Genomic DNA, 26,661 nt, shown 5'->3' on the forward strand with positions numbered 1-26,661 from the left:
GTTGTAATGGGATTTTTTCTATCCAGCTTAATTTAATGTCTCATCCAAAAGATGATTCAAAGTGAGGGTACAGGTGTTACCAAATAAGCCACCCTGCCACTAAGCTAGCAGGGAAGTAAGGGAGTACTGTGTGTCTGTTCTTGTTTCAAGTAGCAATTCAGAATCCAGTATGTTCGCAAAAACCTCAAGACATCAGTGGCCAATTAGGACTGAGCACTCTGGGTCTTTCTGCTTGAATAACTATAACTGAAGATTTTGGAGTCTCTAATGCTCTGAACTTTGGCTTTAAAGGGCTTATTCAATGGAGAAAATCTGAAGCTAGGCTTCTGTTGAAACCTAGTTTAAGACACTTTTCTTTGGTGTAGGAGCTTGAATTAAGCCAGATTGAGTGAATTAAAAAATATATTAAACATGATGAAAGCCAATGATGTTTGGATGATTCAAAACCTACCAATGATATATATTTTCTGTTATAAAGCAGAATGAGACTAACAGATAGAATGGGCCATAGATCATTTGTTCAATTTCTCTCTCAAAGGGATTATCGTCACTCAACAATTAAGGGTATTTGTGGGGGACGGTGGAGAACAGAATAATACGATAGTTAATGATTCTTTGGCCTGGATTTTGTATAGAGAATAATGGTGAGGCTAACAGCACTCACTGTTATTTTGGATAAAACAGACAGTAACTATAGGAGTACACATATCAGTTATCAGGAAATCCGGTTGTGGTCCGAGTTACCCTGCTTCTCCACTGGCTGTGCTATAACAGTACCTCGCTGAAAGACTGCATTGAAATACATGCAAGGGCATGAAGTTGCAGTATTTACCCACTAAACACAGCAGAAAAAGTTAGGGCTGGTGCATTTAGAAGCAAATTTTTAATGGCGTGATCAGTCATAATTACTGCCAAACAACCTCTCTGGCCCTGAAAATTGAATTTCAATGTGTGGGGTCTCATTCTTTCAGAATTGAATTAGTGTTGGAGATTTAAAATCTCGCGCCCCACAGAGCAAGTGGAGTGAATTATTTTGCACTCCACTTGCTCTCGGGGGCGGTAACCCCAATATCACAAGTGGGACGGAACTTCTGCGCCTGGGGCTGGAACTTATGGCTGTTATTGGTCCCAAATGGGGTGCTATGCAAGTTCCTCCTCTGGTGTCTCAGTGAGGATTCTTCAATCTGATTGGTGGAAGAGAAGTGTTGTTATTTGTCCTGCTCACACCGCCACAGATCCCCTGAAGAGGGTGCTGCGCTGCATCAGATACCCCGATGACACAAGTCTCCGTTCAAAAGCCCAGCAAAGCTTTGTTGACTGCTGCCAGCATAGTGAGTGCCACTCTTTCGCCGCTGACCGAAAAATCTGGGCCTGGGTGAGTTTTTTTTATGTTTAGAAAGGGTTCCTGAAGGTACTGCTCTTAGATTGATTATATTACTTTGATACTAATTGTTCAGCTTATTTGAAACAATCAAAAAGGTACTATTGAAAAATATCCTTTTAAAAAATATATTTCTACGCGTTTTTCTAAAATGAAACCTTGATAGGAAAGCTTTTGTGTGAAGACAACTGCAAGACAATAACAAAGCCTGTTTAGTTGTAGAAGGGTTTGGCAACGTGATCATGACTTTGTTCCATCACTGTGCTGTGGAAATGGAAAGTGATTTGTTGAAATATTTCTGCTTTCACTACATACCTAAGATATCAAGGTCAAAGCTTTTGCTCTCTTCTCCTGCAGCATTTGTGACTACACAGGAGTATCTCCCGGAATCCTCCACTGCAGCATGCATCAAGCGTAGCATGCGACCTCCTGTGGGAAAATAAGAGTTCAAATGTTACATAAGGTAGGCAATTAAAAAAGGAAAACACAAAAGTAACTGAAATACAGCGCAATGTTTGTACAGCTTCTCACAAAGTCCAATTGGGGTCAAAGTAACAACCGACTACACTGTTATTCCATAATCAGCACCTGCGAAGAGACGTTCGGTCACTCGACCAGGAAACACCAAGATTGGTTCGACGAGAACGACCAGGAGATCCAGAAGCTAATATGCCACAAGCGCAAGGCATTCTTGGACTGGAAGCAGCAACACAACTCGAGGGCAAAAAGCAGCTCTAAAGACGCCTGAAGACCAAGGTCCAACAGAAAACCTACGACCTAAAAAACAGAAGGTGGATGGAGAAAGCTCAAGAAATTCAGCAGCTAGCCGACAACCATGACGTGCGAAGATTCTTCAGCGCAATCAAGACGACCTACAGCCCAAGCACCCAAGGTCCTACCCCACTACTGGCCAGGAACAGAGAGGTGCTCATCAAGGACAGAGAGGCAGTCAGTGCCCGCTGCAAGGAGCACTTCGAGGATCTCCTCAACTGAGACTCTGTCTTCGACGTGAGTGTCCTCGACTCCATACCGCAGCGTGCCACCTGCCACCATCTCAGCACAACCCCAGCCTGGCATGAGGTTGAAAAGGCCATCCAACAATTGAAGAACAACAAGTCATCAGGAGCAGATGGAATCCCCGTCGAAGAACTAAAACATGGCGGAGAAGCACTACTGGCGTGGATCCATGACCTCACCTCTCTTATCTGGAAGGAGGAGATCATGCCAGGAGATCTCAGAGACGCTGTAATGATGACCATCTTCAAGAAAGGTGATAAGTCCGACTGCAGTAACTACAGAGGAATCTCAATGCTGTCGACCACTGGGAAAGTCATCACAAGAATCCCGCTGAATCGCCTTCTTCCTGTGGCTGAAGAACTCCTCCCAGAGTCACTAAGGGGCACAATGGACATGATCTTCACCGCACGGCAAATACAAAAGAAATGCGGGGAACAGCACCAACCCCTGTACATGGCCTCCTTTAACCTCACAAAAGCCTTTGAAACTGTCAACCATGAGGGATTATGGAGCGTCCTCCTCAGATTCGGCTGCCTTCAAAAGTTTGTCACCATTCTCCGCCTGCTCCACGATGACATGCAAGCTGTGATCCTGACCAATGGATCCACCACAGACCAATTCCATGTTCGGACCGGGGTCAAACAGGGCTGTGTCATCGCACCAACGCTCTTCTTGATCTTCCTTGCTGCAATGCTCCATCTCACCTCGGTAAGCTCCCCACTGGAGTGGAGCTAAATTACAGGACGAATGGGAATCTGTTCAACCTCCAGGTCAGATCCAAAATCATCCCTTCCTCCATCATCGAACTACAGTATGCAGACGATGCCTGCGTCTGCGCATACATGGAGGCCGAACTCCAAGCCATCGTCAACACCTTCACCGAGGCATACAAGAGCATGGGCCTTACACTAAATATTCGTAAGACAAAGGTCCTCTATCAACCTGCTCCCGCCACACAGCACTGCCCCCCAGTTATCAAAATCCACGATGAGGCCTTGAACAACGTGGACCATTTTCCATACGTCGGGAGCCTGCTGTCAACAAGGGCAGACGTCGATGACAAGGTCCATCATTGCCTTCAGTGTGTCAGTGCAGCCTTCGATTGCCTGAGGAAGAGAGTGCTTGAAGACCAGGACCTCAAACCCGGCACCAAGCTCATGGTCTACAGAGCAGTGGTGATACCCGCCCTCATATATGGCTCAGAGACATGAACTATGTACAGCAGGCACCTCGAAACACTGGAGAAGTACCACCAACGCTGCCTCCGCAAGATCCTGCAAATCGGTTGGCAGAATAGGCGCACCAACATCAGTGTCTTCGCTCAGGCCAATATCCCCAGCATCGAAGCACTAACCACACTCGATCAGCTCCGTTGGACAGGCCACATTGCCTGCATGCCTGACACAAGACTCCCACAACAAGCGCTCTACTTGGAGCTCCGACACGGCAAGTGAGCCTCAGGTGGGCAGAGGAAATGCTTCAAGGACACCCTCAAAGCCTCCTTGAAAAAATGTAACAACCCCACCGACACCTGGGAATCCCTAGTCCAAGACCACCCAAAGTGGAGGAAAAGCATCCGGGAAGACGCTGAACACCTCGAGTCTCATCGCCGAGAGCAAGCTGAAACCAAGCATCGACAGCGGAAGGAGTGCACGGCAACCTAGGCACCCCGCCCACCCATTCCTTCAACCACCGTTTACCCCACCTGTGACAGAGACTGTAGGTCCCACATTGGACTCCTCAGTCACCTGAGAACTCATTTCTAATGTGGAAGCAAGTCAACCTCGATTCCGACGGACTGCCTATGATGATGATTTAGGAATATAATTATTTTAGTTAATCTCAGTATGCAGTTAAATTCTATGACATGTAATCAGAAAGGAACACAATATGAACATTATTTGCTTTACACAAATAATGAATCAATTATACTATATACAGGACAGACACAAAGGGTCCAAGTTTCAACCGATCCTTAGAACGGCGCACCTCTCGAATAAAAAGCGAACCTAATCCTTACCGCGGTATTCTCAACGTTCATCAGCGCTCCATCGGACTCGGCGCAGTGCAGCAGGAGCAGCGGGGGTGGGCGCAGCTATGGAAGTGGAGTGTCAACACAACCGGCGGGGGGACGGGGCTAGGGCCCAGCGTGTCGCCGAGTGCCGGCAACGTTGCGCATGCGCGTTGCAGCGTGCGCGCATGCGCAATGGCTCACAAACATTGGCAATCGACCATCTTTAAAGGTGGCCCCTAGCCGAATGGCCCAAAAAGACGCTGCTGCTGCGTGTGCTGCTCACTCCCGGTGCTCTAATCCCGCCCCTAGCCCCTGGCCGAACGGCCCGAACAGATAGGTGTTGCATGCTGCAATAGATGTGGTAGGAATTTTTAATTTTTAATTTATTGATTTATTTATCATTTATTATTGATGATGGTTCTTTATTGTTAAATGTGAAGTGTTTAATGCTTTGGAAAAGCCTCTAACTTCCCTCTAACTTCCCTTCCCCCCCTATCTCTGGCTACCTGCGCTCATTTCTTAAGCCGACACAAGGTTTTTCTGAGCATACAAAAGTGGACACATACGCTGGCCGAAGTTAGTTTGGAGTAACTTTTAACTGTCTAAACTTGCTTAAATGGCCAAAACAGGCGAAAGTGGCTGGTAACGCCCCCTTTTGGAAAAAAAATCGGAACTAAAAAGCTGAACTAACACTCAAACTGGAGCAAACTAAATGGGGAGCATTGCAATTTTTAAGATACTCCAAAAAAAATTAGTTGCTCCAAAAAAAATAGGGCAACTCCTGTCGAAATCTGGGCCCTAATCACCATCACTAAAAATAGTCCCATCTGTCTGCTATTGTTTAAATAGCTGTCTGTATCAACAAGTGGGGTTTGGCCATGTTGTTAATTCATTATCTGTAACATCTTAAGTGCTTCATATTTTCTCCATGGACATTTCACAAAACTCGATGGGTTCATTTTACACTAAATTTGTGTTAATTCAGCAGAGGCCAAATTTATAGGCAAGTCTGGAAACACTGTGGTCTAGTGGAGCCGCCCTCCAGAGGTGGGCTGTGTGTAGATATTACTCTACTATACATAAAATAAATGGTTTGCTCATGCCACAGCAATAAAATAATCTAGTAACACAGGCAGAGGAAAAGTGATGCTGTTTTGTTGCTGTCTGTCTTCCAGTGCATGCCAACTGTGGGGATTAATGGAAACAGAGTTGCTCAATTAACTTTTATCTTAGTATTTGAAATCAGCTCTAGGATTTAAAGCTACGTACATAATTGAATGTGGTTTTGCAGTACTGACAGCTTTGGCATGTATTGTCGATCATTGGTGCAATCTTAAGACTGATCAAGATCTGTAGCATTTACATTAAAGCTGAACGAGGACCATAGAACTGCTCCCGAAAATGTACATGGTTGGTGCATTGCATGGTCATGAGTGACTCTTGAAGCATACAGGACAGAAGCAAAAAAGATATTGTCCCAAATTTTGCTGGAGCGACGTGTTCCATTAGATTTGTTGCTGCACACTTAGGTTTTTAAAATGTTTTTCCCATAAAGTTGTTGGAAGTATGAGCTGATAACGGAGCAATGAGGGCAACAGGGCATCTGGGACCTTGGTAAACAATGGGACAAACACTGTATCTCCTTAACCAACGAGTAATGAGGTTGGGGACAGCATCAAACAAGAAATTAGGGATGCGTGCAATAAAGGTACAGCAGTTATCATGGGCGACTTTAATCTATATATAGATTGGGCTAACCAAACTGGTAGCAATGCGGTGGAGGAGGATTTCCTGGAGTGTATTAGGGATGGTTTTCTAGATCAATATGTCGAGGAACCAACCAGAGGGCTGGCCATCCTAGACTGGGTGATGTGTAATGAGAAAGGACTAATTAGCAATCTTGTTGTGCGAGGCCCCTTGGGAAAGAATGACCATAATATGGTAGAATTCTTTATTAAGATGGAGAGTGACACAGTTAATTCAGAGACTAGGGTCCTGTAAAGGAAAGGTAACTTCGATGGTATGAGACGTGAATTGGCTAGAATAGACTGGCGAATGATACTTAAAGGGTTGACGGTGGATAGGCAATGGCAAACATTTAAAGATCACATGGATGAACTTCAACAATTGTGCATCCCTGTCTGTAATAAAAATAAAACGGGAAAGGTGGCTCAACCGTGGCTAACAAGGGAAATTAGGGATAGTGTTAAATCCAAGGAAGAGGCATATAAATTGGCCAGAAAAAGCAGCAAACCTGAGGACTGGGAGAAATTTAGAATTCAGAAGAGGAGGACAAAGAGTTTAATTAGCAGGGGAAAATAAGAGTATGAGAGGAAGCTTACTGGGATCATAAAAACTGACTGCAAAAGCTTCTACAGATATGTGAAGAGAAAAAGATTAGTGAAGACAAACGTAAGGTCCCTTGCAGTCAGAATCAGGTGTAGTCATAATGGGGAACAAACAAATAGCAGACCAATTGAACAAATACTTTGGTTCTGTCTTCACGAAAGACACAAATAACCTTCTGGAAATACTAGGGGACCGAGGGTCTAGCGAGAAGAAGGAACTGAAGGAAATCCTTATTTGTCAGGAAATTGTGTTACGGAAATTGATGGGATTGAAGGCTGATAAATCCCCAGGGCCTGATAGTCTGCATCCCAGAGTACTTAAGGAAGTGGCCATAGAAATAGTGGATGCATTGGTGATCATTTTCCAACAGTCGATTGACTCTGGATCAGTTCCCATGGAGGGTAGCTAATGTAACACCACTTTTTAAAAAAGGAGGGAGAGAAAACGGTTAGCCTGACATCGTAGTGGGGAAAATGTTGGAATCAATTATTAAAGATGAAATAGCAGCGCATTTGGAAAGCAGTGACAGGATCGGTCCAAGTCAGCATGGATTTATGAAAGGGAAATCATGCTTGACAAATCTTCTAGAATTTTTTGAGGATGTAATTAATAGAGTGGACAAGGGAGAACCAGTGGATGTGGTGTATTTGGACTTTCAAAAGGCTTTTGACAAGGTCCCACACAAGAGATTGGTGTGCAAAATTAAAGCACATGGTATTGGGGGCAATGTATTGACGTGGATAGAGAACTGGTTGGCAGACAGGAAGCAGAGAGTCGGGATAAACGGGTCCTTTTCAGAATGGCAGGCAGTGACTAGTGGGGTGCCGCAGGGCTCACTGCTGGGACCCCAGCTATTTACAATATACATCAATGATTCAGATGAAGGAATTGAGTGTAATATCTCCAATTTTGGAGATGACACTAAGTTGGGTGGCAGTGTGAGCTGTGAGGAGGATGCTAAGAGGCTGCAGGGTGACTTGGACAGGTTAGGTGAGTGAGCAAATGCATGGCAGATGCAGTATAATGTGGATAAATGTGAGGTTATCCACTTTGGTGGTAAAAACATGAAGGCAGAATATTATCTGAATGGTGGCAGATTAGGAAAAGGGGAGGTGCAATGAGACCTGGGTGTCATTGTACAACAGTCATTGAAAGTTGGCATGCAGGTAAAGCAGGCGGTGAATAAGGCAAATGGCATGTTGGCCTTTATAGCCAGGGGATTTGAGTATAGGAGCAGGGAGGTCTTACTGCAGTTGGCACAGGACCTTGGTGAGTACTCACCTGGAATATTGTGTTCAGTTTTGGTCTCCTAATCTGAGGAAGAACATTCTTGCTATTGAGGGAGTGCAGTGAAGGTTCACCAGACTGGTTCCCGGGATAGCAGGACTGACATATGAGGAAAGACTGGATCGACTGGGCCTGTATTCACTGGAGTTTGGAAGAATGAGAGGGGATCTCATAGAAACATATAAAATTCTGACGGGACTGGACAGGTTAGATGCAGGAAGAATGTTCCCGATGTTGGGGAAGTCCAGAACCAGGGATCACAGTCTAAGGATAAGAGATAAGTCCTTTAGGACTGTGATGAGGAGAAATTTCTTCACTCAGAGTTGTTAACTGGAATTCTCTACCGCAGAGAGTTGTTGATGCCAGTTCATTAGATATATTCAAGAGAGGGTTAAATATGTCCCTTACAGCTAAGGGATCAAGGGGTATGGAGAGAAAGCAGGTAAGGGGTACTGAGGTGAATGATCAGCCATGATCTTATGAATGGTGGTGCAGGCTCGAAGGGCCGAATGGCCTAGTCCTGCACCTATTTTCTATGTTTCTATTAAAGGATTGAGAAATAAACAGAGGAAGGACTGAGAAGGAGGGTGAATTAGAGTGGGTGAATTCTATGTCAAATCAGGTATAAAAAGAGAAATAAAGAGAAAGATTGGATGGACATAAAGAAAAGGTAAAGAATTTTTTTTTTTAATTTAAAATGTTACATTTTTAAAATCTTCAACAACAATTCACAACCTGAAGGAATGAGACGTTACACTTTTAATTGTTCACTTTTTGGGCAAGGGAAGTTGATTGACAATCATTAAGAATTATTACGTTGCTAAAAGGGTATTTGCGCTGTTAATGACTAAACTTAAATTTCTGTAGAGAGTTTAATGGGCAATTAATATGCAAATGCAGCAACCACATGAAAATCACGAGGAGATTAAGGGCAGGATGGCGTTTTCGTGAGGCTAACAGCAGAGTGACACAAATCAGCCAGCAGTTTGTGGTAATTAGCCATTTATGGGATCTCTCTTCCTCACCACAAGTTGGTGGAAGAATTGCGCATTAATATCAGCGTGTGTCGTTCAGACACTGATTTTTTTCAGCAAATTCTGAGACATTGATGCATTGGAAAAGGTTCAGAATAGAACAACCAACAATTCTTCTGGATTTGGGGCTCTAAGTTACGGAGAGATTACATTTTCTTTCCAGTGGAGAAATGAAGATTGATTTAAAATGCTGAAAGGCATTGATGATCGCGATGTAACCAGAGGAAAAGGGATTAACATGACCAAACCTGTACTGAGACCAGAGATTAAAAGATTTTTTCCCCCTAAAAACAGTGGATTTGTGCAACAGACTCTCAGTTTAGCCGTTTAGATTGAGTTAATTAACTTCTTCAATGAGAAGTTGGATAAATATCTGGTTGTAATGGGTGGTTGTAAAAGGATAAGTATAGACTTGAGATGATCAAAGTCTCCATAATAGGCCGAGGGATGAGGAAGGAAGCTGCAGGGCAGAGTTGAATACTGGAGATGTGAGGATGGTTGAATACATTTCCATGATTATCTTTGGGGACCAGGGAGTATTTATACAGCCCTTGCGTTCAGATCATTAAATAGGGATGGAATAAAAAGTCAACTACAGGTTATATTGAACATAGTCTGTGCAAGGAGCAAGCTTGATAGGTTGAATGGCCTTTTCTCAATCTATCCGTCATATTCTTATATAAAATAATAGATTGTTGAAGTTTCCAGTCATTGTGCACGGCTGTAGTAATCACTTGCATCAGTTTTGTATATATTCTTTTGTAAAAGCATACAAATGTAAATAATTGTCACTGGTATTTTGCTTACCTGAGAGTATTCTCAAAGCATTACTCAGGCTGATTGGCTGTCCATCCTTCAACCATGTGATCGATGGAAGAGGGATGCCTGAGGCTTCGCAGGTCAAAACAACAGGATTCTTAACCACCACACTAACATTCTCTGGCATTCCCAGGACTCCACTAATACTTGGTGGCACTAAGAGAAAAGATGTGAAAATCAAGTGATGGAAATAAATTGATAGTTAATTATATTTTTGCAATTAAGAGACTATTAATCATAATGGAACCAAAATCCCATCCATATAAACATGCTTTAAAGTAAATAATGGGGCTGAATTTGCAGTTGGAGGTTTCCGACCTGCAAAAAATCTACAAACTTACCTGATGGTCCTAGAGGTTTAGATACTTGCCCTGGGCCTGCGTAAAGCCCCACATAACCCAGGGGCACATGCAGTTCACAAGCGCCCCTGGGGTCACGTGGGCTTGCCCAACCAAAGAAGGAATCCCCATTCATACTTATGTATGGAACTTCCATGAGTATGAATGGGGATCACATAAAAAATCAAATGAATAAAAACATTACAAATTACATTAATTAAAGTGGCATTTTATTAAATATTTAAAACAAAAATTAAATTATTTGAAAAAAAAATTACGTGGTTTAATGGGGTTTTTAATATATTAATTGATAACATTTTATTTTTCTGTTTTTAAAACTTTTATGCTGGTAAGCTAAAGGGCCTCCGTGAGCAGAGAGTTGGGCTATTTGCCCAACTTCTGCCCAGCGAATGCCCTTGAAATTCTTACGACTGATAAAAGCAGGTGTAAGGCTTGCTTTTATCAGTATAAGACTTGTAAAGGACAGAAAAATACATATTTTTCAATAATTTCAACATTTAAAATCCTAATAAAGCAAGTTTATTTTTAGACCCTTTAAAGTATGTAAATTTATTTTTCAAAAAATTACATTTTTGTTTTAAATAATTAATTACATTCCATTTTGATTCATTTTAAATATGTGATGTTTAAAAAAATTATTTTAAGTGCTGTGTGTTTTTGGGGATTCCCCTTTCATATTTACGGTGATCACCACAAGTATGAATGGGAATCCTGCTACTTTGATTGGTTGGGCCGGTCCACGTTATCCCAGGGATGCGTACAAAGTGCTTAAGTCCCTGGGATATGTGGGCCTCTACGCAGGCCTTTGCAGAGAGATCGAGGACCAGAAATCTCTGTACCTGCAGGACCGCCAGGTAGATGCATAGAAGTTTTTAGATCGGAAGCATCCGCCTGCGGAAAGCCTCCGACGGCAATTTCTGGGCCATTAAGTTTCTTTCACCTTTCCCGTCACCTAAATTGGTCCTTTTTCTGAACAAATAAGAGCTGACTTCGCACCTTGCCATACAAGCTGTACTGAATTTTGTTTGCAAATCTTGGCAAAATAGGGGAGAATTGAGAGTTGCTAGGTATCTCAATTCCAGAGACAATTATATACTAATAAAACGTCAAGACCATTGCTGTCATTGATCCTTTCAGGCTGCTAAGAACTAACTGGTTAAACAGAAGTACTGATTTCTGATCTTGTAAGGTAAAGCCACTGGGAATTTTGTTTGAAAAAAAGAGGAATATTGATTTCAGGATTTGTGCTGCTAAATTTCATCACCAGTGATCTGACCATGCAGGAAAACAACTAAAATGGAATAAGAAGGGATCAGGCTGTTGCTTTCCCTTACGGTGAAAATCTATAAGCAACTATTGGTATATCTTATGCGTACAGATCACAGGACCATTTAAGTTTAGTAGTAGATGAATTATATTACTACTTACCATGTATGTTGAGGTCATATTTCTTATCAACCTGTCCTGCTACATTCACAGCCACACACATGTACCGCCCAGTGTCAAAAACCTGTACATTCTTAACCTGTAGCAGCTGCCCGTCATTCAGGATGATCACTCCTCTGCCATTCACAAGAGGACGGCCATCTTTCAGCCATGTCAGTGTCGGACGAGGAATCCCTTGAGCTTTGCATTCTAAGGTAATGTCATTTCCTCGAATAACAGTGACTTCAGTGAGGCGACTCCCACTATTGCTAATAGTTGGTCGCACTGTTACATAAAAAAAAGTTAAATATTGGAAAATAATTACACTGTCATAAAAAAAACTTTATAATTATTGCAACATAGTGCAAGTCAACTTTTTCTTTTGGAGTATTTCAATTAGCTATAACAAAATACTGCTCTTCAAGGGGGACGAGAGTGAAAAGCATACCAAACATATGTATAATTGTGTTTTTGTTAGACTAACTACAAAATAATAGATCAAGGCAGATGAGAGTCCATCTAGTTTAACTCATTAAGTTCACACTGACAAATTTGATTTCACCACGCTCTAATCCCTTTATACCCTGTTGTTTCAGGGATCTGTCAGTTTCTTCTGTCTTTTATAGCTTAGTGCAGACCACTATTATAACATGTTACTATCAACACCATAATTTTCAATATCCTGCTTCACTCTATAATGCAAAATTGATTTTGGATAAACTGTTACATATTTTTGAAGTACTAGCCAGTCAAAGCTAAATGTTTCCAAAGCTTTGTGATCAGCTATGTAACTGCATTTTATTTGAGCCTGTAATAGGCAATTCTGTCCCTTCCCCACCCCTTACACTAAGTGCCTGTTTAAAGTATCATTCCTCTACTCACCGAGGAGAGAATAGAACTGTGTCATCCAAATTGTGATGGAAAATGTACATGCAAGGGCAAAACTAGTTACAATAATTCACAAATATTGGGCTCAATTTTGCCCAAGCCCGTTTTCTGGCGTATTGCCAGAGTTACGCCGGGGTTTTAGGTCCAGAAATGTGCCAGAAAAACATGTCCAAACTTTCCCCGATCTTTATACTGCAATCCGGAGCTGCACAGCCTGGCCAGTCGCCTCGGGGAGTGGAGTCTGCTGTCTGCGCCGAAAAACACAGTTGGGCCTTCTGCGCATGCGCGGGAAAAAAAACTTACTGGCGTCGCTGAAATGGATGCGCATGCTCAGTACAGCTCCAAGTTGGCTGTGGCCCCGAGTGAGTACCGGAGAGGGTCGGCGGGGGAGGGAGTGCCTTCTTGGTCCGCTGTGGCCCCGATTGAGTGCCGGTCCCGGTCCGCTGTGGCCCCAAGTGAGTGAGTGCCGGTTTCGGTCCACTGTGGCCCCAAGTAAGTGCTTTCCTGGTCCGCTATGGCCCCGAGTGAGTGCCGATCCCGGTCCGCTGTGGCCCCGAGTGAGTGATTGTCCTGGTCCGCTGTGGCCCCGAGTGAGTGCCGGTCAGTGCACTTCCTCCCCCACCGACCCTCTCCGGTCCCCGAGTGAGTGCCTTCCTAGTCTGCCACGCTTCCTGCCCCTAGCCCAGGCTGAATAGCCTCCAGTTTACTTACCTGCGCCGATTTCTTTAACTCTCCGCAAGGGTTTTCTTGAGAGGCCACATACGCTGGCCTAAATAGAAATGCAGTAACTATCAGCTGGCCAAAGTTCACTAAATGGCCAGAATTGGCATAGGTGGCTGGTTACGCCCCCTTTGGATGAAAAAGAAATTAGCTAAAAAAACGTAACTAAATAAGTTGCGCTGGTGCAAATTGATTGGGGAAAATGTGGATTTTTAAGTTAGGCCAGAAAAAGCAGCCTGTTCAAAAAAAACGGCGCAAATCACTGGAGAAAATTGAGCACATTAATTGTGAATGTGAAATTTTAATTTAAGTTTCCTTTTATCGCCAAACATCTCTAATATAAATAGTTTTAAATAGTTACATACTATTTAGTTGTGAATACAGCTATGACTAAGGTAACAAAAAAGTATAAATGTGTATGAAATGTGTGCAAAGTAACAATAAGCAGGACTGAATTCTTTCTGAATATAATGAGACTGCTGCTAGAGTTGATAACAATTACTATTCACCAGTGAATCCCCTGATTTGTGTTTATTTTACTGACTGACCAGAAAATTTAAATTTCCCGTGTGAATCACAAACATTAGAATTTCTTTTGCAAATTCTGAGTAGAAAAAAAAAGGCAAAGAAAGACGGGACATATTTACTCTGCTGCAATTAGAAGAGATTGTTTCCCTTTTTCAGAATAGACACTTACCCTTACTTTTATTGGGAAGATGCCAAACCTCATTTGTTATATTTTCCAGATGCTTGAACACTCCTTAAAATCAAGTTGATAATACAAGGAAACTGAATTTTTCTCCTCTGAAACCCCAGAGACATCTATTTCTTTCTACTTTCCCTCTGCCTCACCCAGTAATACTCATTCTACAGATATGAGCCAGACTATTTAACAATGGAGGGGTTCTAATTGCAGTAGAGTAGAGTAAATATGTCCTATCCTTTCTTTCCCTCTTTTTCTACTTACAATAGGGGCTATTGTACAATGATCACTAATGGGAAATGCGTCTGACTTTTTCCCCTAGTTAGCCCAGGTACACGGAGGTAAATTCTAATATGTGGACTGCTGTCCATGTGAAGTCAGGTAACTCAGCACACACCAGGACACCAGGGATTGAACCTGCAACTTTCAGATCCATATGTCTTAGTGTAACATTGGGAGGTGCCCTAACCCACTTGGCCATTAGGGAATGCTCCACAAGTTATAGATATTTTTATTTCCATCTGATACTAACTGGATTGTGACTACCCTAACTCATTTCACTTAGGTCTCTATATACCACTACTACAAGATGATGATTGCACTTTTAATGTAAAAACATTCTATGGTTCTTCACAAATGGAATATGGATAGAGCTCCATACATTTGTCAGAGAAAATAAACATTAATTTGTCTCGTTTGGATTTACACTTGGATCATAATAATGAGATGTTGTACCATTTCTATCCCCACATGACTCCAAGACTTTAAAAACCATTCGAGTGTTGAGCTGACGAGAGGTATGTTTACCAAGAAACACAAAGAGTCAGTTGTTTCCAAGGTAGGAAGTTGAGCTAATAAAATGCCTAAACTACTTGTTCACTGCCAAATGACTCTCAATGAATAACACAGATGTCTCCACTTAATATTTGTGGCTGAGACAGAGTTCTAGTTTCATTCATATGTAAATATTTCCCATCCTTTTTTTCAGGCACAATACTTCTGTTAGATATTTGTCAACAGATGATTTAGGAAATGTCAAAAGGAAACATTAAGAATCATATTTTAGTAGCCCATAGTCTTATAACAAGACCCTCATAATCAGTGCCAGCTGTGGCTCAGCGGGTAGTACACTCGCCTCTGGGTCAGAAGGTTGTGGGTTAAAGTCCCAATACAGGAACTTGAGCACATAAATCTAGGTTGACACTCCAGTGCAGTACTGAGGGAGCACTGAATTGTTGGAGTTGCCGTCTTTCGGATGAGATGTTGAACCCGTTTGCTCTCAGGTGTAAAAGATCCCATGACACTATTTTGAAGAGCTGGGGAGTTATCCCTAGTGTCCAATATTTATCCCTCAATCAACATAACAAAAAAACAAATTATCTGGCCATTATCACATTGCTATTTGTGGGAGCTTGCTTGTGTGCAAATTGGCTGCCGGATTTCCTACATTACAACAGTGACTACACTCCAAAAGTACTTCATTGGCTGTAAAGCGCTTTGAGACGTCTGGTGGTCATGAAAGGTGCTATATGGCAGAGAGGGAGCAGCATTGCGAGAGCAGGTCGGCGGCAGAGAGGGAGCAGCGGCAGAGAGGAGGTCGGCGGCAGAGAGCGAGCAGCGGCAGAGAGGGAGTAGCGGCAGAGAGGAGGTCGGCGGCAGAGAGCGAGCAGCGGCAGAGAGGGAGTAGCGGCAGAGAGGGAGCAGCGGCAGAGAGGGAGTAGCGGCAGAGAGGCGGTCGGCGGCAGAGAGGGAGCAGCGGCAGAGAGGGAGTAGCGGCAGAGAGGAGGTCGGCGGCAGAGAGGGAGTAGCGGCAGAGAGGCGGTCGGCGGCAGAGAGGGAGTAGCGGCAGAGAGGAGGTCGGCGGCAGAGAGGGAGCAGCGGCAGAGAGGGAGTAGCGGCAGAGAGGGAGCAGCGGCAGAGAGGGAGTAGCGGCAGAGAGGCGGTCGGCGGCAGAGAGGGAGCAGCGGCAGAGAGGGAGTAGCGGCAGAGAGGAGGTCGGCGGCAGAGAGGGAGTAGCGGCAGAGAGGCGGTCGGCGGCAGAGAGGGAGTAGCGGCAGAGAGGAGGTCGGCGGCAGAGAGGGAGCATCGGCAGAGAGGGAGTAGCGGCAGAGAGGAGGTCGGCGGCAGAGAGGGAGTAGCGGCAGAGAGGCGGTCGGCGGCAGAGAGGGAGTAGCGGCAGAGAGGAGGTCGGCGGCAGAGAGCGAGCAGCGGCAGAGAGGGAGTAGCGGCAGAGAGGGAGCAGCGGCAGAGAGGGAGCAGCGGCAGCGAGCAGCGGCAGAGAGGGAGCAGCGGCAGAGAGGAGGTCGGCGGCAGAGAGGAGGTCGGCGGCAGAGAGGGAGCAGCGGCAGAGAGGGAGCAGCGGCAGAGAGCGAGCAGCGGCAGCGAGCAGCGGCAGAGAGGGAGCAGCGGCAGAGAGGAGGTCGGCGGCAGAGAGGAGGTCGGCGGCAGAAAGCGAGCAGCGGCAGAGAGGGAGTAGCGGCAGAGAGGGAGCAGCGGCAGAGAGGGAGCAGCGGCAGAGAGCGAGCAGCGGCAGCGAGCAGCGGCAGAGAGGGAGCAGCGGCAGAGAGGGAGCAGCGGCAGAGAGCGAGCAGCGGCAGAGAGGGGGCAGCGGCAGAGAGGGAGTAGCGGCAGAGAGCGAGTAGCGGCAGAGAGCGAGTAGCGGCAGAGAGGGAGCAGCGGCAGAGAGCGAGCAGCGGCAGCGAGCAGCGGCAGAGAGGGAGCAGTGACAGAGAGGGCGTAGCGGCAGAGAGGGCGTAGCGGCAGAGAGCGAGCAGCGGCAGAGAGGGAGCAGCGGCAGAGAGGGAGCAGCGGCAGAGAGGGAGTAGCGGCAGAGAGCGAGCAGCGGCAGAGAGCGAGCAGCGGCAGAGAGGGAGCAGCGGCAGAGAGGGAGCAGCGGCAGAGAGCGAGCAGCGGCAGAGAGCGAGCAGTGGCAGAGAGCGAGCAGCGGCAGAACGGGGCTATAAAGGACAGCGGCTGAGAGTGAACAGCGGCAGAGAGGGAGCAGCATCGCGAGAGGAGGTCTGCTGCAGAGCGGGACTACAAAGGGCGGCAATTGAGAGCAAGCAGCTGCAGCAGATGCAGGAAGTAAACAAACAAGTAAAAAGTAATCGGAGTGTGACGTCACAGCCAAGAGGGTAAGTGATTGGTGAGTAGTTTTTCTTTTTCTTATCAGTAGGAAACCTTTGTCATTGTTGCCAAATTAAGTAAATTAAGTAATTTAAGGGTTAAATCATGCAAGTTGAGCACAGCGCTGTGCCATGCTCCTCCTGTGCTATGTGGGAAATCAGGGACACTTCCAATGTGTGCGGGAAGTGTGTCCAGCTGCAGCTCCTGAGAAACCGCATTGCAGAACTGGAGCTGCGCATGGATTCACTCTGGAGCATCTGTGATGCTGAGGATGTTGTGGATAGCATGAGGGATAGAGTTCGTCACACCGCAGGCCAAAGGTACAAAGGCCGATAGGGAATGGGTGACCATCAGGCAGAGCAGTAGTAAGAAGGTAGTGCAGGAGTCCCTTGCGGTCATCTCACTCCAAAACAGATATACCACTTTGGATACTGTTGGGGGAGATGGCCCATCAGGGGAAGGCAGCAGCAGCCAAGTTTATGGCACCATGGGTGGCTCTGCTGTGCAGGAGGGCAGGAAAAAAAAAAGAGTGGGAGAGCTATAGTGGTAGGGGGCTCTATTGTAAGGGGAATGGATAGGCGTTTCTGCGGCTACAAACAAGATTCCAGGATGGTATGTTGCCTCCCTGGTGCAAGGGTCAAGGATGTCTCAGAGCGGCTGCAGGGCATTCTGGAGGGGGTGGGCGAACAGCCCGTTGTCATGGTGCATATAGGTACCAACGATATAGGTAATAAGTGGGATGAGGTCCTACAAGCTGAATTTAGGGAGCTAGGAGTTAAATTAAAAAGTAGGCCCTCAAAGGTAGTAATCTCAGGATTGCTACCAGTGCCACGTGCTAGTCAGAGTAGAAAGAGCAGGATAGCTAAGATGAATACGTGGCTTGAGGAATGGTGCAAGAGGGAGGGATTCAAATTCCTGGGACATTGGAACCGGTTCTGGGGAAGATGGGACCAAAACAAACCGGACGGTCTGCACCTGGGCAGGACTGAAACCAATGTCCTAGGGGGAGTGTTTGCTAGTGCTGTTGGGGAGGGGTTAAACTAATATGGCAGGGGGATGGGAACCTATGCAGGGAGACAGAGGGAAGTAAAATAAAGTCAGAAGCAAAAAGTAGAAAGGAGAAAAGTAAAAGTGGAGGGCAGAAAAAGCAAAGACAAAGATCAAAAAGTGCCACATTACAACATAATTCTAAAAGGACAAAGTGATAAAAAAACAAGCCTGAACGCTCTCTGTCTCAATGCGAGGAGCATTCGTAATAAGGTGGATGAATCAACTGCGCAGATAGCGGTAAACGGATATGACGTAATTGGGATTGCGGTGATATGGCTACAGAGTGACCAAGGCTGGGAACTCAACATCCAGGAGTATTCAATATTCAGGAAGGATAGACAGAAAGGAAAAGGAGGTGGGGTAGCATTGCTGATTAAAGAGGAGATTAACGCAATATTAAGGAAGGACGAGGTGGAATCTGAGGTAGAGCTGCAGAACACCAAAGGCCAGAAAACGCTAGTGGGAGGTGTGTACAGACCACCAAACAGTAGTAGTGAGGTTGGGGATGGCATCAAACAGGAAATTAGGGATGCGTGCAATAAAGCTACAGCAGTTATCATGGGCGACTTTAATCTACAAAGAGATTGGGCTAACCAAACTGGTAGCAATACGGTGGAGGAGGATTTCCTGCAGTGTATAAGGGATGGTTTTCTACACCAATATGTTGAGGAACCAACGAGGGAGCTGGCCATCCTAGACTGAGTGTTGTGTAATGAGAAAGGATTAATTAGCAAACTTGTTGTACGAGGCCCCTTGTGGAAGAGTGACCATAATATGGTAGAATTCTTCATTAAGATGGAGAGTGACACAGTTAATACTGAACTTAAAGAAAGGTAACTTCGATGGCACAAGACGTGAATTGGCTAGGATAGACTGGCGAATGATACTTAAAGGGTAGGCAATGGCAGACATTTAAAGATCACATGGATGAACTTCAACAATTGTACATCCCTGTCTGGCGTAAAAATAAAACGGAGAAGGTGGCTCAACGGTGGCTTACAAGGGAAATTAGGGATAGTGTAAAATCCAAGGAAGAGGCATATAAATTGGCCAGAAAAAGCAGCAAACCTGAGGACTGCGAGAAATTTAGAATTCAGCAGAGGAGGACAAAGGGTTTAATTAGGAGGGGGAAAATAGAATATGAGAGTAAGCTTGCAGGGAACAGAAAAACTGACTGCAAAAGCTTCGACAGATATGTGAAGAGAAAAAGATTAGTGAAGACAAATGTAGGTCCCTTACAGTCAGAATCAGGTGAAGTCATAATGGGGAACAAACAAATGGCAGACCAATTGAACAAATACTTTGGTTCTGTCTTCACCAAGAAAGACACAATTAACCTTCCAGGAATACTAGGGAAATGAGGGTCCAGCGAGAAGGAGCAACAAAAGGAAATCCTTATTAGTCAGCAAATTGTGTTAGGGAAATTGATGGGATTAAACGCCGATAAATCCCCAGGGCCTGATAGACTGCATCCCAGAGTACTTAAGGAAGTGGTGCTAGAAATAGTGGATGTATTGGTAGTCATTTTTCAACATTCTATAGACTCTGCATCAGTTCCTATGAACTGGAGGGTAGCTAATGTAACCCCAATTTTTAAAAAAGGCGGAAAAGAGAAACCAGGGAATTATAGGCCAGTCAGCCTGACATCAGTGGTGGGGAAAATGTTGGAATCAATTATTAAAGATGTAATAGCAGCGCATTTGCGAAATCATGCTTGACAAATATTCTAGAATTTTTTGAGGATGTAACTAGTAGAGTGGACAAGGCGGAGCCAGTGGATGTGGTGTACTTAGACTTTCAAACAGCTTTTGAAAAGATCTCACATAAGAGATTAGTGTGCAAAATTAAAGCACATGGTATTGGGGGTAATGTACTGACGTGGATAGAGAACTGGTTGGCAGACAGGAAGCAAAGAGTAGGAATAAACGGGTCCTTTTCAGAATGGCGGGCAGTGACTAGTGGGGTACCACAAGGTTCAGTGCTGGGACCCCAGCTATTTACAATATACAGTAATAATTTAAACAAAGGAATTGAATGTAATATCTCCACGTTTGCAGATGACACTAAGCTGGGTGGCAGTGTGAGCTGTGAGGAGGATGCGAAGAGGCTGCAGGGTGACTTGGACAGGTTAGGTGAGTGGGCAAATACATGGCAGATGCAGTATAATGTGGATAAATGTGAGGTTATCCACTTTGGTGGTAAAAACATGAGGGCTGATTATTATCTGAATGGTGACAGATTGGTAAAGGGGGAGGTGCAATGAGACCTGGGTGTCAAGGTACATCAGTCATTGAAGGTTGGCATACAGGTACAGCAGGCGGTAAAGAAGGCAAATGGCATGTTGGCCTTCATAGCGAGAGGATTCGAGTATAGGAGCAGGGAGGTCTTATTAAAGTTGTACAGGGCTTTGGTAAGGCCACACTTTGAATATTGTGTACAGTTTTCGTCTCCTAATCTGAGGAAGGACATTCTTGCTATTGAGAGCGTGCAGCGAAGGTTCACCAGACTGATTCCCAGGATGACAGGACCAACATATGAGGAGAGACTGGATCGACTGGGCCTTTATTCACTGGAGTTTAGAAGGAGGAGAGGGAATCTCATAGAAATATATAAAATTCTGACGGGATTGGACAGGTTAGATACAGGAAGAATGTTCCCGATGTTGGGGAAGTCCAGAACCAGGGGTCACAGTCTAAGGATAAGGGGTAAGCCATTTAGGACCGAGATGAGGAGAAACTTCTTCACTCAGAGTTGTGGGCATGTGGAATTCACTACCACAGAAAGTTGTTGGGGTCAGTTCGTTAGATATATTCAAAAGGGAGTTAGATGTGACCCTCACGGCTAAAGGGATCAAGGGGTATGGAGAGAAAGGAGGTACTGAAGTGCATGATCAGCCATGATCATAATGAATGGTGGTGCAGGCTCGAAGGGCCGAATGGTCTACTCCTGCACCTATTTTCTATGTTGTCTTACATCAATATCACAGACTGTCTTGCTCATCACTTTTCCAATATTATTCCAATACATCAGTTTGATTTGCTGTTTTAATAAGAACATAAGAAAATAAGAATTAGGAACAGGAGTAGGCCATCTAGCCCCTCGAGCCTGCTCCGCCATTCAACAAGATCATGGCTGACCTGGCCGTGGACTCAGCCCCACTTAGCCGCCCGCTCCCCATAACCCTTATTGGTTAAAAATCTATCTATCTGTGATTTGAATACATTCAATGAGCTAGCCTCAACTGCTTCCCTGGGCAGAGAATTCCACAGATTCACAACCCTCTGGGCGAAGAAATTCCTTCTCAACTCGGTTTCAAATTGGCTCCCCCGTATTTTGAGGCTGTGCCCTCTAGTTCTAGTCTCCCCGACCAGTGGAAACAACCTCTCTGCCTCTAGCTTGTCTATCCCTTTCATCATTTTAAATGTTTCTATAAGATCACCCCTCATCCTTCTGAACTCCAATGAGTAAAGACCCAGTCTACTCAATCTATCATCATAAGGTAACCCCCTCATCTCCGGAATCAGCCGAGTGAATCGTCTCTGTACCCCCTCCAAGGCTAGTATATCCTTCCTTAAGTAAGGTGACCAAAACTGCACGCAATACTCCAGGTGCGGCCTCACCAATACCCTGTACAGTTGCAGCAGGACCTCCTTGCTTTTGTACTCCATCCCTCTCGCAATGAAGGCCAACATCCATTCGGCTTCCTGATTACCTGCTGCATCTGCAAACTAACTTTTTGGGGTTTCATGGCCAAGGACGCCCAGGTCCCTCTGCACCGCAGCATGTTGTAATTTCTCCCCATTCAAATAATATTCCCTTTTACTGTTTTTTTTCCCAAGGTGGATGACCTCACATTTTCCGACATTGTATTCCATCTGCCAAACCTTAGCCCATTCGCTTAACCTATCTAAATCTCTTTGCAGCCTCTGTGTCCTCTACACAACCCACTTTCCCACTAATCTTTGTGTCACCTGCAAATTTTGTTACACTACACTCTGTCCCCTATTCCAGGTCATCTATGTATATTGTAAACAGTTGTGGTCCCAGCACCGATCCCTGTGGCACACCACTAACCACCGATTTCCAACCCGAAAAGGACCCATTTATCCCTACTCTCTGCTTTCTGTTAGCCAGCCAATTCTCGATCCATGCTAATACATTTCCTCTGACTCTGCGTACCTTTATCTTCTGCAGTAACCTTTTGTGTGGCACCTTATCGAATGCCTTTTGGAAATCTCAATACACCACATCCATCAGTACACCTCTATCCACCATGCTCGTTATATTCTCAAAGAATTCCAGTAAATTAGTCAAACATGATTTCCCCTTCATGAATCCATGTTGTGTCTGCTTGATTGCACTATTCCTATCTAGGGGCCCAAGTTTCGGCCTCAGTTGCTCTTGATTTTTTGGAGCAACTGGTGTAGAACGGAGTATCTTAGAAATTCAAATTCTCGGCATTTAGTTTGCTCCAGTTCTAGTTAGTTAGAACAGTTTCACTTTGGAACAGAATTTTTTTTTTCAAAAGGGGGCGTGTCCGGCCACTTACGCCTGTTTTCAAAGTTTCGGCAGTGAAAACTTACTCCAAACTAACTTAGAATGGAGTAAGTGAAGATTTGAAAAAACCGTGTCTACATTTTAGAAAATCAGGCATAGGTTACAAATTAGGCGTAGGGAATCGGGAGGGGGGGGGGGGTTTAAAGGGAAGTTTACAAACATTAAACACTTCAGTTTTACAAATAAAGAGCCATCATCAATAATAAATGATAAATACATCAATAAATCAACCAATAAATCAATCAAAAAAAATGTAATGAAAAATATTTTTTTTTAAAAAATCAATAAATAAAACATTTTCTACTTACCGACTGCAGCACCGGGAGTCCTCCAACAGCGTGCTGGGATGGTCCCCCCAGTGTGTCTCTGTTAGTGTCTCTATCTGTCTGTCTGTGTGTGTGTGTGTGTCTCTCACTCTCTGCCTGTCAGTGTCTGTGTTTCTGACAGCGAGGGGAGGAGGAGAAGGGGGGGTGGGAGGGGGATGGGAGGGGAAGGGGGATGGAGAGAAGGGAGGTTGAGGGGGGGAGAAGGGAGGTTGGGGGGGGGGGAGAAGGGAGGTTGGGGGGTGGGAGAAGGGAGGTTGGGGGGTGGGAGAAGGGAGGTTGGGGGAGGGAGAGGGAGGTTGGGGGAGGAGAAGGGGGGGAAGGGGGGGAAGGGGGGGAGAAGAAGAGAGGATGTAGGGAGGGAGGGAGGGAAGGAGAGAGGAGGGAAGGGAGAGAGCAGGGAGGGAGGGAAGGAGAGAGGAGAGAGGAGGGAGGGAGAGAGGAGAGAGGGAGATGGGAGGGAGAGAAGGAAGGAGGGAAGGAGAGAGGGGGGGGGAGGGAGAGAAGGAGGCTAAATGGCTGGGCCCAAGACCTTGGGCTCGATTTACAGGTAGGTGGCGTCAGGTATCGGGGGGCGGGGGGGGAGAAAGAGAGAGTCGCGGAGATACGGGCGGGGTGGGGGGGGGAGAGAGAATCGCGGAGGTCGGGGAGAGAGAGAGTCGCGGAGGTCCTTGGGGGGGGGGGGGGGGGCTGGTGGGGGAGGGTGGGGGAGAGTCGCAGAGGTCCGGGGGGGGTGGGGGGTGGGGGGGAGGGGAGCGGGAGTCGAGTCGGGTCGGGAAGAAGCAGGAGCTGGGCGTGGGAGGAGCCTTATTCACGCAGCCCCAGTGAGGCCATTCGGCCAGGGCTAGGGGCTGCGTGCTTCGGGCCCTTCCCACACAGTTTTGGGCGCCTGGAGCTACTGCACATCCACTGTAGCGCGCATGTGTAGAGGTCCCGGCACTGTTTTCAGTGCAGTGACCTGGCTCCACCCCCAACAGCTTGTGCTGCGCAGCGCCCAGCTGCAGAAGACCTGCAGGGAGCCGGAGAATAGCGAAGTTTTTTTTAGGCGCACTTTCTGGCGCGAAAAACTGGCGTCCAGGTCTGGGCTGTGCCGTTTTAGGCGCGTCCCGAAACTTGGGCCCCATATGTCCCACTATTTCTTCATTAATGATAACTTCAAGCATTTTCCCCACTACAGATGTTAAACTAACCGGCCTATAGTTACCTGACTTTTGTCTGCCCCCTTTTTTAAACAGAGGTGTTACATTAGCTGCTTTCCAATCCACTGGTACCTCCCCAGAGTCCAGAGAATTTTGGTAGATTATAACGAATGCATCTGCTATAACTTCCGCCATCTCTTTTAATACCCTGGGATGCATTTCATCAGGACCAGGGGACTTGTCTACCTTGAGTCCCATTAGCCTGTCCAGCACTACCCCGCTAGTGATAGTGATTGTCTCAAGGTCCTCCCTTCCCACATTCCCGTGACCAGCAATTTTTGGCATGGTTTTTGTGTCTTCCACTGTGAAGACCGAAGCAAAATAATTGTTTAAGGTCTCAGCCATTTCCACATTTCCCATTATTAAATCCCCCTTCTCATCTTCTAAGGGATCAACATTTACTTTACAACTTACTTTAGTAAAGATAATGAATAATGACAATATATCCTCATATACTAACCGTGCATCGTTAGTAACAGGAAAAAAGATGAATTATATTCAGAAATAATTCAGTTAAGGAAAAGTTCTGTTACATACCATAGACTTCTAATGTGTATTCCTTCATGCTATTTCCAGCAACGTTAGATGCTACACAAGTGTAGGATGCACTGTCAGATGTTTTAGCATTTGAGATCTGTAACTGTCGCCCACCAGAGACAACACGGACTTGTCCAGTATGGTCATTCAGCAATGGGGAACCTGCAAAAAAAAGTATAATAACAAGACAGATTCTATGAAAAACACGACAGCAAGATTTTGTAGAAACTGTTGTGTATCTGAAAAGCATGCACGCCCATGTTCAGCCACCAGGGAGCGCATCCCCTGAAGTCCCAAGGGATCCCAGCATCCCTTGGAACACTGTATATAAGCCAGCCCTAAGGCGTGTTCCACACTCTGGAGTATCTTAATAAAGACTGAGGTCACTGTTACTTTAACCTCCGTGTGTGAGTCTCACCTGTGTTAGGAACACAATAACTGGCAACGAGTATACGAATCCAACACAAAGGTGCAGCAAACTGTGGGCAGCCTGGAGAAGTTCTCGGAGGGTGAGGACTGGGAATCCTATGTCGAACAGCTAGACCAGTACTTTGTAGCCAACGAGCTGGACGGAGAAGGAAGTGCTGCAAAAAGGAGAGCGGTCCTCTTCACGGTCTGCAGGACACCGAGCTACAGCCTCATGAAGAATCTTCTGGCTCCGGTGAAACCCACAGATAAGTCGGATGAGGAGCTGAGTACACTGGTTCGGGAGCATCTTAACCCGAGGGAGAGCGTGCTGATGGCGAGGTATTGGTTCTATACGTGCCAGCGATCTGAAGGTCAGGAAGTGGCGAGCTACGTCGCCGAGCTAATGCAACTTGCAGGACAATGGAGTTTGATGGCTACCTGGAGCAGATGCTCAGAGACTTTTTTGTACTGGGCATTGGCCACGAGACCATCCTACGAAAACTTTTGACTGTAGAGTCACCAACCTTCAGTAACGCCATTGCGATAGCACAGGCGTTTGTGTCCACCAGTGATAACACCAAACAAATCTCTCAGCACACAAGTGCTAGCAATGTTCATAAATTAACTGGAACTGTGTATGCGAGCAGAAATGTACAGGACAGAAACTACGAGTCTGCAACTGCCAGCAGGCCTCAGGTGACCCAGATGACTCAGAGTCCGCAACAAAGGATGAATGCAAGGCAATTCACACCTTGTTGGCGTTATGGAGGCTTCCAATCAGCCTATTCATGCTGCTTCAAAAGGTTTGTTTGCAAGAGCTGTGGAACAATGGGGCACTTCCAATGAGCGTGCAGACGAGCTGCAAGCTCTGCAAAACCTGCTAACTATCACGTGGCAGAGGAAGATCGGTCCATGGTGGATCAAAGCAATTTCAAGTCTCAGAGAGAAGTACACGGGGTGCACAGATTTTTGACGAAATGTCCACCTATAATGCTAAATGTAAAATTGAATGGCTTACCTGTAACCATGGAACTGGACACTGGCGCTAGCCAACCCATCATGAGTAAAAAGATGTTTGAGACTGTGGTGCAACAAGGCACTCAGACCAGCCCTGAGCCCCATCCACACAAAACTGAGAACGTATATCAAAGAGCTCATCACTGTCCTGGGCAGCGCCATGGTCAAGGTCACCTACGAGGGCATGGTGCACGAACTGACACTCTGGATTGTCCCGGGCGATGGCCCCACATGCTTGGAAGGAGCTGGCTGGGCAAAATACTCTGGAACTGAGATGACATCCGAGCGCTATCACATGTCAATGAGGCCTCATGTACCCAGGTTCTTAACAAATTTCCTTCCCTTTTTGAGCCAGGCATTGGAAACATTTCCGGGGCGAAGGTGCGGATCCACTTGGTCCCAGAGGCACGACCCATCCACCACAAGGCGCGAGCGGTACTTCACATGA

General features: G+C 45.7%; 1 protein-coding gene across 1 annotated transcript in view; it reads right to left on the reverse strand.

Moving 5' to 3' along the window:
- Positions 1–26,661, reverse strand: part of hmcn1 (hemicentin 1) — a 744,329-nt gene that overhangs the window by 228,028 nt on the left and 489,640 nt on the right. Inside the window, exons 44-47 of the mRNA XM_070887155.1 lie at positions 24,789–24,950; positions 11,689–11,970; positions 9,890–10,057; positions 1,697–1,810 (exon numbers count right to left, since the gene is read on the reverse strand). Of these exons, the coding sequence (XP_070743256.1) occupies positions 1,697–1,810; positions 9,890–10,057; positions 11,689–11,970; positions 24,789–24,950 (726 nt within the window). The remainder of the gene's footprint in view (positions 1–1,696; positions 1,811–9,889; positions 10,058–11,688; positions 11,971–24,788; positions 24,951–26,661) is intronic.

This window comes from Pristiophorus japonicus, chromosome 8 (assembly GCF_044704955.1).
Source record: "Pristiophorus japonicus isolate sPriJap1 chromosome 8, sPriJap1.hap1, whole genome shotgun sequence".
Classification (NCBI taxonomy): Eukaryota; Metazoa; Chordata; class Chondrichthyes; family Pristiophoridae; genus Pristiophorus; species Pristiophorus japonicus.